Here is an 11,936-nt window from a genome sequence, read left to right on the forward strand (position 1 = left end):
AGAGCACTGGCTGGTAACAATGCACATGGGGCTGTGCGGATGCCTGCACAAGGTAATGGCACCCAAAGTGCGGATTGTGACAGTTATCCAATTTCCTGTGATATCCTGGACAAAACTGACTGAATTAAGTTACACCTTATTGAATTAAGTTAAGTATTTTTGGAGTTCATTGTATTACAAATGCAAAGGAGTATGGATTATTGTGGGACTGTATGGAACTTCTTTAGGAGGAAGACAAGAGAGTCATGCAATCTCTGGGAAGTGTTGTGAGCTTCAAAAGACTATGCTGAACAACGTAGCAGACATGACTGATCTTTTGGGACAATCTCTGAGAAGTGGAATTCCTAGGAACTACTTAGGAGGAGGGGATTGCAGACTTCCCCCTACGGACTCAACCTCTGAAGCTTCGGAGGGGCGGGGGTGGGGGGGGTTGCCTGCTGCTCACCTGTTACATTAGGGAAGTTCAAAGACAAACTGTGTAAAGGAGTACCTGACTTACTAATGAGTGTGCTTGTTCTGAGCGAAAGCTGTTATGAACATGTGACCACAGAAAACCCCCTGGGTGGAGCTTGAAGGACTGATCACCACCTTGAGTCCTGGTTGCAGCCGGGGTGATCTCTGGTAAGCTTATTAGCATACACACAGGTTCTTTTATTGTTTTAATATCTTTTCTCTGTAATGCTTTTACCCTAAGGATCAATGTGTTTTTGTAGAATGAGCTGGGTGGTAACGTACCTGTGGTCAATTACACTGTTAACTCTCTCTGAGGAGAGAAGTGAAGCAGGCCTGCTTGGGTAGTCTGTCTTTTGCTGGGGATATCACAACATAGTCTGGGAACTGTGCAGCCTGGAAGTACCCCGATCAGGAGGGAGAGACACATGGATCTCCACCCCAGAGAGGGGATAGGAGAGGAGCCTGGAGTAGGAACCCTGCCTGGACCCTAAAGGGGGAATACAGGGGCAATTGCCCTGAACTGTGACAAGGATATTCTAAGGCAGTGGCTCTCAACCTTTCCAGACTACTGTATCCCTTTCAGATACTACTGTATCTGATCTGTCTTGTGTACTCCCAAGTTTCACCTCCCTTAAAAGCTACTTGCTAACAAAATCAGACAAACATACCAAAGTGTCACAGCACAATATTACTGGAAAATTGATTACTTTCTCATTTTTACCATATAATTATAAATCAATTGGAATATAAATATTGTACTTACATTTCAGTGTCTAGTCTATAGAGCAGTATAAACAAGTCATTGTCTGTATGAAATACTAGTTTGTACGGACTTCACTAATGCTTTTTATGTAGTCTGTTGTAAAACTAGGCATCTATCTAGATGAGTTGATGTACCCCCAGAAGATCTCTTCATACCCCCAGGGGCACATGTGCCTCTGGTTGAGAGCCACTGTCCTAAGAAATCCGTAATGTGACTGAGGGAAGCAAGCCAGAGCTGCGGTGATGGAGCAGGGCACAGTAGAAAGAACTGGGAGAGCGAGGCCTTGCTGACTAGGAATCAACAGGTCTGTGGTGGGACAGGTAAGAGAATCCCAGATGAGAGACTGATGTGTGAGGACATTTTACTAATGTCTATGTACAGGGAGACATCATGTTTCTGTACTACTGACTGTCATTTAACCCACACTGCAGTGACAAAAGCTTCATGCGGGACGTGAATGCCGTGATATCCCTGGAGACTGGTGTGAAATAAGAAAAAGATGTTTTAAATTAAACTGTTCGTCGTCAGCACGTCATTCTCAATCTCTAGCCAAGTAACTGGCAGAGTGGAGATCAGCCAAACCACAACAAGTCTTGGAACCGAGCAGTCTCCTATTAATCAGATAAAGGTAGGCTCCAAAAAAGGGGAGAGACTGAGAACAGGAATTGATGGTGGGATGTCACTAATTCAGATGAATGCTCTTTAGGATCCTTACAGACGTTCAGTGAGCACTGAAGTCATCATTTGAAACAAACACTTACTGCTGCCGACATCTGATTGATCAAGGTCTCTTCCTTAAAACACAGGGATGCCATTTCATCCAGCTGCTCTCGATGGGCTTGAATCACAACCTGCCTAATTAACATAACAAAAAAATAACGATGGTTACCTCGCTCCCCGTTCCACCTGTAACGATTGTTAGTGGGCTCTGACAAACTTCTAAGGAGAGGAAATTCCACAGATGGAGGGCTTCAGCTGGGAAAGTCCTGCCACTGAACATATTCAGGCAAGACCTTCATGTCGTGCACACTGATGTCACTCCATTGACTTCAGTGGCCTATGCCAATTTACATCAGCTGAAGAGCTGGCCTGGGGTATTTGAACAGGCTTCAGCTGCAAGCACTTTTCAGCTGGTCTTTGCTGTGATGATGGGGTACAAGAAAAGAAGAGTCTTCAATGCCTTGAACTGAGTCTAGAAGTAAGCAAGAAGCCAGTGCAGAGACCTTAGCACAGAAGCTATGTATTTATGCTGGCCCACACCCCGAAGAAGGTTGAGCAGCTACCGTCTGCACAGGTCTGAGCCCCAAGGACAGTGGATTGCAGTAGTCTAGCCATGGATGACTAAGCGGGGAGTGGCCCACAGCTTCTTGGCTGGTCATTGATGGCACAGTGGCCCATAATGCCTCTTACCAGCTGGAATCCAGGAGCAAAAATGCTGCCCAGTAGGACTGACTGTGAACCATGCTGGTGAAAGTCAGGCACATGACCTTCAATACACAGTGCAGACACCTCTATTAATTCCTCTAGGTGCTTCTCTCTGCTAGCAAGCACTGCTTCTGTCTGAAATGGGTTGGGTCACAGCCAGTTCATCTGGATCCATGGCTGTTAGATAATGGGAGGGCAACGTCTAGCTCAGAGGTGGGCAAACTACGGCCCATGGGCCACATCCGGACTGCGGGACTCTCCTGCCCGGTCCCTGAGCTCCTGGCGCAGGAGCTGTTCCCCCTCCCCCACAACCTCAGCTCACTGCGCTGCCAGCTTAATGCTCTGGGCGGCGGGGCTACAGCCTGACCCGATCTCTGTGCTGCGCGGTGGCGTGGCTGGCTCCAGCCAGGCGATGCGGCTGCCTGTCCTGGTGCTCTGGGCGGCGCGGCTGTAGTGCCGCCAGTCACCAGTGCTCCAGGCAGCATGGTAAGGGGGCAGGGAGCAAGGGGGGTTGGATGGAGGGCAGGGGAGTTCGGGGTGGTGGTCAGGGGGTGGAGGTGTGGATAGGGGTCGGGGCGGTCAGAGGGCAGGGAACAGGGGGGTTGAATGGGGGGAGGAGTCCCGGGGGGGCAGACAGGAAGGAAGGGGGGGGTTGGATGCAGCTGCGGGGGGCAGTCGGGCAGGGGTTCTGGGGGCAGTCAGGGAGAAGGGGTAGTTGGATAGGGCAGGGGTTCCAGGGAGGCAGTCAGGAATGAGAGGGGGGTTGGATGGGGCGGTGGGGGTCTGGGGGTGGTCAGGGGACAGGGAGGGGTGGATGGGGCAGGGGTCCCGGGGGCGGGGGGGCGCATCAGGGGGCCGGGCCATGCCTGGCTGTTTGGGGAGGTACAGCCTCCCTTAACCAGACCTCCATACAATTTCAGAAACCCAATGTGGCCCTCAGGCCAAAAAGTTTGCCCGCCCCTGGTCTAGCTTTTACTAACTTCAATGTAGGTGTCTGATTTCACTATCTGGTTAACTGGAGTGGCTGTTTCATATTTGTTTCTGTAGGGATGCAGTAGTTATCTAACAACTTCTCCATATATCTGACTCCAAACAAGTGTGCTTGTGTGTGTGTGTGTGTGTGTTTGTATAGTACACATAGCACTATATAAAACATTTAAGCAAACGTACAATGTGTTTGTTCAGTGTCTCTAGTTCACACAACAGAAGATAGTGTAGTAGATACAAACTTACTGTGCCTTTCCCAGGGCTTCTCTGTGCCGGTTTGATGTTTCTGACGTATCAATCTGGGCGCTAATGATGGATGGATTTGGGCGAGTGTTTTGATTTGCTAATGATCTGATCTCTTTGGTAACGGATCTTGAATCCTGTTCTGCAGCATCAAAACAGTCTTGTGTAAAAATACTTTGCATCAGTTTATTCTTAAGCAGCCCTATTTCCTCACCACTGAATGACAACTTGAATGTATCTTCAGCATGGTTCAAGTCCTTGCTCCTGAATTCTGATCTGGGCTGCAGTGGGCTGCTTTCTCTGGAGGGGGATGAAGTTGTACACTCCACTCTTCCTGCATTCAGAATGGATGGTGCACATGAAAAGTAACCCTTTTCAGGCAAATCAGCATGTACAGTCTGAGACGGGGGCCCAGCATTGGGTCCTTTACCCATGCTAGATTTTTCTGGGCCGCTCAACAGGCTACCAGTGGTATTCTCAGAATCAGCATCATACTGCCTGCTGTTATCCAGGTATTCTCTGCACTTTAAGTTACGAAGCAACAATTCATCTTCATTCTCTCCACAAGGGTTTTTGACTCTCACAGATGCTGATGCTTCTGTCAAGTCTTCATCTCGGACAGATAAACCATTAATAGAACTCTGATGTGTGTTCCATGGAGATGAACCTCCAAGGCTACAAGAAGGCTTTGCATCACGACAGGACGGCGAGAGCCGCTTGTTCTCAGTTTGTGGGGAGTGCTGCAGAGTGGACTTCCTTTCACTGTGGTACATTTGTTCACCCAGCTCTGGCATGCTGCCTGTTGGTGAGGCTTTATTTCTAGGAAACTGCCTGGCCTCTCCCTCTAATCTTTTGCTGGGGCTACAGGTTTTTCTTTCCAACATCTGTTTCACTTGGAGAGCCTTTTCCTGATCAGAAAGGATGTTCTCTTGATCAGCTGCCTCCTCACTGTCAAGGAGAGACATTGTCAGAGGGGCCATCAGCTCAGAAGTGAATTCTGATGAAGTATTGAAAGCTCCACAGGGGCTAGTTCCATTTTTTAGTTTCTTCCCTTCTAAGTTTCCTGCAACTGGAGCTTGTCCGTCTTTGATGGATTCTTCCCTTTGTGCACGTGGAAGACTGCTCTTGTTGCATTTTGTAGTCCCTGAATCCAGTATGTGGGGAACATGTGAACTTTGTGTCCCCTTTTCTGGGAATGAGGAGCTTTCACCGGGATAAACTAGATGTCTGTATTCGGATTTGTATTGTTTGTGATCAGGGGGTAAATCTTTGCTGTTTTTCCAGGTACTGACAAGTTCTTCCCGCAAGCAATAAGGTTTTTCTGCAGTATTATTGTTCACAGAAGAATCAATAGTGAAGTCATCCTCTGTGCTCCAGTCAGACTGAGTCTTGCTACTTTCTCCATCTATAATGGGCTCCCCCGGTTCTGGAAATGCAAAGCCCTTCCCATAGTCCCAGCTGTCATTAAGTTCATGCTCTTGTGTATGTGTTGCATGTTCGAAAAATAAACCCTGTCTCTCTCGGCCTTTCTCCTCCTCACTTTCTTGTTCTCTCTGATGAAGGAAAAATGAAAGTTGGCTGCTCTCACTGGTGTTTCTTTTAACTTTCCTTTGGTTGGATATAGGTGAGAAAGAGTCTTCACTAAAATCACTGTCGTCCAGGTCTTCCAGCAGCATCCCCTCTTTGCATTGGGAGTCCGTGGCAGGAAGGCTCCGGTCTTGTTTAACTCTAATTTCCTGGGGCTTGTATTGGGCTAAAAACCTCTCAAGTGGTTGATAGTTCAACTTCTGCTGTAGAATAGGTGGCTGCTGAAACTGCTGGTGGTAAAGGCGCAAATGTTGTTCCCTTTCTTTCTGATGTGGAGGGAGATTTGCCCAGGTTTCAATGCACTGTTTGGTAAAAACATTTGCAGAGCGCTGACTGCTGTCTGATGGGTGATTTCCATCTCCAAAGGAAAAGCCGTTTCTGGAAATGAGCTGTTTTTGTACAGGTTGCACTGTCTGTACTTTCAGGCATCTGACAGGCTGTTTATCTTGAATACAATTATCTCCTTGCCCACTCTCTCTTGTCTCTGGGACTGCAGCTGTAGCGGCCACACAATCTTTTGCAGTATGATGCTTCTCAGATGGCAGTGTCAGATCATCAATCTTTTTCTTCATGGGATGATGCCCTATCTTTAGCATTCCTTTAATGGGACTGGTGTGATTGAGCCAGGGTGAGCTCGGATTTCCTTTGTGGGCATGAGCCTTGGCTCCTTTTGGGGTAGAGGAAAAAGGGACATTGGTTGGATGGAACACTGAAGGGGATGCCTTTATTCTCAAAGAACTTAAAGGATGATGGAGTCCTAGTTTTACTTTCTTTGGAGAGCTCTTATCTCCCACATGCGTGGAAGGAGAGTTTTGGATACGTTTTGGAGATACATTTCCAGCTATCCGACGTCTGTTTGTGACAGGGGTACAACATTTAATCCCTTTCTTCAGTTCTTTTACCCTGTAAATAAGGATTGTGCATTAGAAAAATTAAATGCTTTCAAATACACCTCTGCCTCGATATAATGCGACCCAATAGAACACAAATTCGGATATAACGCGGTAAAGCAGTGCTCCGGGGGGGGGCTGTGCACTCCGGTGGATCAAAGCAAGTTCGATATAACGTGGTTTCACCTATAATGTGGTAAGATTTTTTGGCTCCCGAGGACAGCATTATATCGAGGTAGAGGGGTAATTTACAATCTCATTAGAGCAAACTAATACTTTGGTACATTAAAGATTGACTTCAATGTCACAATTTGGATTTTAATCATTGGCTAATCCATGGAGGCATCAGATCATCTGCTACAGAAATGCAGTTACTTCTATGGAGGTTTGCAGCAGCTGTTTCAATAGGGAACAATAACAGTACACAACAGTTTAAATTAGGAAGTGAAGAATACCTCTGACCAGTTTAAACTGAAGGAAATTGTATCTACTTCTCCTCTCCTCCAAATCCCTCCTCAAGACCCACGTCCATCTTGATGTCTATAGGAAATTAATGAACTAACAACATGGCTTTTGGTGCAAGCTGATCTCAAGAACATTTTTGATTGTATTTTTTATCTTTCTCCTCCACCCTTTTCTGTGTTGCTTTTGTTCTGAGTCCTTGCCCCGAAGAGTTCACAATCCATCTGCCTCTGGGTATGGACAGCATTTAACATATTCTGGGAAGTACCATAATACAAATAACACTAGAGTTCGTCAAGGATGTTGGGGTTATGTTATGAGGAGTACCATGAGATTTGAATCAGTACAAGCTGTTAGGACCTAAATTATGTATCATCTGAAAGAAGAATTTAAAAGACCCAGAGAATTAAGTGCCCCAATATAATAGTGTAGCAGATGAAGACTGTTTGTGCACTGTAAATTGCATTTTTTGCTCTTTGCCCTATGAACTCACCAGTTGATGCAATCTAAATATTTTCATCCCAAACCATTACTCCTTTTTGACTCTCAACATGGAAAATTTAAGTCACCTACCTGTCAGCATATCGTAACGTGTTCAGGGTGTGTTCCGTAGCTATGTGGCTAGGTGACACATTAGCTATCATACACGTCTTAGAATTTCCAATGAAAGAATCTTTTAGTACCTTGGAGGAGGAGGGAAAATATAGCTTAAGATTCTTAGCAACTAGTGTATTTCTTTTAAACAATCCAGTTTACAGTTTAGAACCAAGTGTTCCTCTCTTCTCCCACCTAAACAACTTGTCTCTGTTGCGATTTTTCATGTAAGATTTAAAATGAATTCAAGTGTTAATCTGTCCTTTAAACAAGCCCATTTTCTTACTGGGCACCCCAAAAGTGGTGGTGTGTTTGGGACAATAAAGCATATGTTATAATTAGAGTAACCCAATACTAATTAAAGCTTGCATGATAGTACCACAAAGAATGTAATCACAAGACTCTCTCTTTAAGTGGTTGTCCGCCATATGAACATCTCAGAACAATTGGCCTACAAGATTCTCCATATAGAACTTCACACAGGAATAAAATAATGTTATCCTGGAGTTTAGTGAACTCTCCACCACATCATTCCCCGGGGACCAACTGGCATTAACCCTATGAATCAGGGCTTTGGAGCGGAGCCTGGAGCTGGAGCGTGGAGCAGCTCCGGAGCAGTGGAGTTGCAGGTTTTTGCCTGGAGCTGGAGCGGAGCCAGAGCACAGCTCCAAAGCCCTGCTATGAATGCTGATATTTCCTCTATGATCAGAATGCATGCTTGGGAAGCTATGCAAGTGTTCAGTCTCCAAGGGGTTAACAATATACCAGGGGTAGGCAATCTATGGCACGCATGCCAAAGGCGGCACGCAAGCTGATTTTCAGTGGCACTCACACTGCCCGGGTCCTGGCCACTGGTCCGGGGGGCTCTGCATTTTAATTTAATTTTAATTGAAGTTTCTTAAATATTTAAAAAACCTGATTTACTTTACATACAACAATAGTTCAGTTATATATTATAGACTCATAGAAAGAGACCTTCTAAAAATGTTAAAATGTATTACTGGCACGCAAAACCTTAAATTAGAGTGAATAAATGAAGACTCAGCACCCCACTTCTGAAAGGTTGCCGACCCTGCAATATATGGTCACCAAATCACGGCTTGTTTCATTTTATTACTATCATTTCAACTCTGTTCAGTGCAGTGTCAATCACTGGCTTTGTTTTTGGTTTTACCTGAGTTAATTTGCTTTGCCGGAAAGGAGTATGAGCATGTTCCTGATCCAGAGCCCGAATACATTCCTTTAACTGAAAAGGAGAGAGAACAAAATGTATCAGTCACGCAACAAAAAGGAGAGACTGAACCTGCACCCAAAACTATGAGGTCACTATTTCCCCTATCTGGCAATAGCACCTATCACCCTTATATCCTTATGCGAATAGTGTAGCTGAAGTCAAAGTATCTTGGATCGAATTACCTGGGGTCCACACGGCGCGGGATCGACGGCTGCGACTCCCCCGTCGACTGCGCTACCACCGCTCGCTCTGGTGGAGTTCCGGAGTCGACAGTGAGCACGTTCGGGGATCGATATATCGTATCTTAACGAGACGCGATATATCGATCCCGGATAAATCGATTGCTACCCACCGATACGGCGGGTAGTGAAGACATACCCTTAGACTCCGCGTCCTTACACTAAGGAGTGGGGAAGGCTGCCAGCTTCTGGAGACCCACAGTTAAACATGTGCACAATAACACTTGCAGTCTTAAAGCCTGAGTGACTATTTCACCATCCCATAACAAAAGAGTCCCTTTGACAGATTAATAATGAACACACACAAAACATCAGGGCTACACTTTCAACACAGAGAGTGGGGGTTTAGCTATAGAACTCCCATTAAGATTAATGGGACTTGAGCAGCTAAATGCAAGTGTGCCTTCCTGAAAAGGATACCCATGATCTATTTTCTTGTTAATAATTATCGGCAAGAACAGCACGTTATCTTGTTAATAATTATCTGCAAGAACAGCACGTTATCTTGGAGAAACATCTGCCTCTTGATTTATTCGGTGCCTATTAAAAGACTGACATTTTCAAATGTCCCTCTCTTTTTACCATGTGTCTTCACCAGCACAAGTAGAAGTGTGTCACAATCCATAGCAGACTCTGATGCTTTCTACGGTGGAGGAAATGGACTGTGGGCTCATTGAGGCAAGCCATTACTAGTGAGAGTAGAGAGTACTAGCAGTGAGAGGAGAAAATATCTTGAGCTAGATTACAGCACTGTGGTAGTAACTCTAGCTTGAGACAGACATTGCATTCTTAATGAGACACCATCCACTTCAAATCACATTTTTTTCTGAATGTATTTTAATTATTGTTAGAAATTACACCTAAGAAGACTCTAACTGAAAGAGATTCTCTCTCCATTTTAGGGTTTTATACTGCTGACCATAACAAGTATCTGAGCACCTTCCACATGAAATCAATAGCAACAAAGTCTCTAGTGAATGTCATAGATTTTAAAGCCCAAAGTGACCATTATGATCATCTAGTCTGAACTAATAACAACATAGGCCAGAGAACCTCATCCAATAATTTTTGCACTGAGCCCATAAACTTGTTTGACCTATAGCAGATCTTTTGAAAAGATGTCCACCTTGATTTAAAGAGTTCGAGTGATGGAGAATCTGCCACAACCCTAGGTAAGTTGTTCCAATGGTGAATTACTCTTAAAATTCTATGGTATTTCTCCCTTTTTGGGGTAAAAACTCTGCTTGGGGTAGGGTTCAATGGTAGACCCCTGTGATCGCACCTTGAGGGGAGATTAGAGAAGAAAAAGTTTCTCTTTTCAATTTATTCACAAATTGCTTTGTAATGCACCTTTAGTCAGTTTCTCTCTGTCTTGTATAGTCATTTTCCTCTAATTTGTGTGGGTTATTCACACAGCAAGAAGTGAAAAAAAAATTTCAACTCTAAAACAACAAAAGTTGGTAGGGAGACTCATGAGCGGGCTTTACTCCTTTTAACAGGAAAATACTTTAAACTCATAAACTCACTAATATCAAGTAGACTCTCTCTTTTTAAACACTTGTTTCAATGAGCTTATAAATGTCTTCATAATATTTCCCTTCAGCATGAAAAGTCTCATGCTTTTTCCCCGGCCCGAAGGGAAATTTTCTGGAAAGTATGATAAAAATTCATCCAGATTTTTTGGAATTACAGTGGAACCTAAGAGTTACGAACCCCTCGGGAATGGAGACTGTTCGTAACTCTGTTCCAAACATTATGGTTGATCTTTCAAAAGTTTACAACTGAACACTGACTTAACACAGCTTTGAAACTTTATTATGGAGAAGGAAAATGCTGCTTTCCTTTTATTCTTTTAGTAGTTTATGTTTAACACAGTACTGCACTGTATTTGCTTTTTTTCTTTCTTTTGTCTCTGCTGCTGCCTGATTGTGTACTTCCGGTTCCAAATGAGGTATGTGGTTGACTGGTCAGTTCGTAACTCTGAGATTCTACCGTATGAGAACAGAGGCAATCGGGGAATGGTTTTCCTCCTTTTCAGAGGCATAATTTTGCATTCCGATAACAAATAAAGGTGTTGTACACAAATATTACAATAGGTTCCACCACATAAAAATCACACAGCAGTGTGAAATGTAAAATATTTACCTGCGTATATGACTCAAGTGGATGGAGATAAGGTTGTTGTAGGAACCCTGGATCTAAATTGCCGGATTTCTGTGTCTTGTAACAGTTTTTTGTGGTATACTAATGGACAGTGACCCCAGAACAAATGGTTGGAACATTAGAATGTGTTTATATGCACAAAATTAGAGTTGAGATTATCACCATAATAATAATAATAAATACTCTCCAATTCTAGAGGGCCTTTCAGTAGTGGATCTTAATGTTTTCACAAACTTGCATTAAGCCTCACAGAAAAAGAGAACCTGAATTTACTATAGAAAATATGGCATGGACTTACTATAAAATATCTGACTTTTCAGTGCTATGATTATCTGGCTGTAGGAATATATTTAAAAAGTTGTTTTTCCTCACCAAGTCTTTTTCTTCTAATCTGATTCATGACTAGAGAGCAATTTAATTGTCAGCATTTAGCACTGTGTATTTTCCACTGGGATCCATCCAAATGTTACTTCCTTGTTTACTGTCAGTCTAAGAACCAACCTAAAGAACAATTACAAAAATCTTTCCTACAAATGTGAGTAACCTACAGCTAAAAGGCTTTGGTTTATTTCTGCTCCTTCCATTTTTGTTTGTTTGTCTGAGTCTCTGGCATCAGCTGCCCTCTCGCTGCCAGCCAAGTCAATGAAAGAGATCCTAGAAAAAACAAAAGATGCTTTTACTTTAGCTTCTTTTTTTAAGCCGACAGCAGCAACACACGATACCATCAGTAGAAAGATGAAACATTACTACCATGAAACAGGGTGAAATACCCACTGCAAGCGTCTCAGAGGCATCACAGTAATGAAATACCAGTAGCTACTGGAACAGAGTCAGAGCATTCTGGCACTGTAACAAACAGTCATAACAGGAAGTCTAATTACTTGTGATGAGAGTGC

General features: G+C 44.0%; 1 protein-coding gene across 3 annotated transcripts in view; it reads right to left on the reverse strand.

Moving 5' to 3' along the window:
* KIF24 (kinesin family member 24) overlaps positions 1-11,936 on the reverse strand; it is a 38,628-nt gene that overhangs the window by 5,041 nt on the left and 21,651 nt on the right. For all 3 annotated transcript variants that reach the window (XM_054033106.1, XM_054033107.1, XM_054033108.1), the window contains 5 exons: positions 11,589-11,694; positions 8,579-8,650; positions 7,384-7,493; positions 3,875-6,361; positions 1,978-2,071 (listed from right to left, as the gene is read on the reverse strand). In XM_054033106.1, the coding sequence (XP_053889081.1) occupies positions 1,978-2,071; positions 3,875-6,361; positions 7,384-7,493; positions 8,579-8,650; positions 11,589-11,694 (2,869 nt within the window). The remainder of the gene's footprint in view (positions 1-1,977; positions 2,072-3,874; positions 6,362-7,383; positions 7,494-8,578; positions 8,651-11,588; positions 11,695-11,936) is intronic.

The sequence above is a fragment of the Malaclemys terrapin genome, chromosome 6 (assembly GCF_027887155.1).
Source record: "Malaclemys terrapin pileata isolate rMalTer1 chromosome 6, rMalTer1.hap1, whole genome shotgun sequence".
Taxonomy (NCBI): domain Eukaryota; kingdom Metazoa; phylum Chordata; order Testudines; family Emydidae; genus Malaclemys; species Malaclemys terrapin.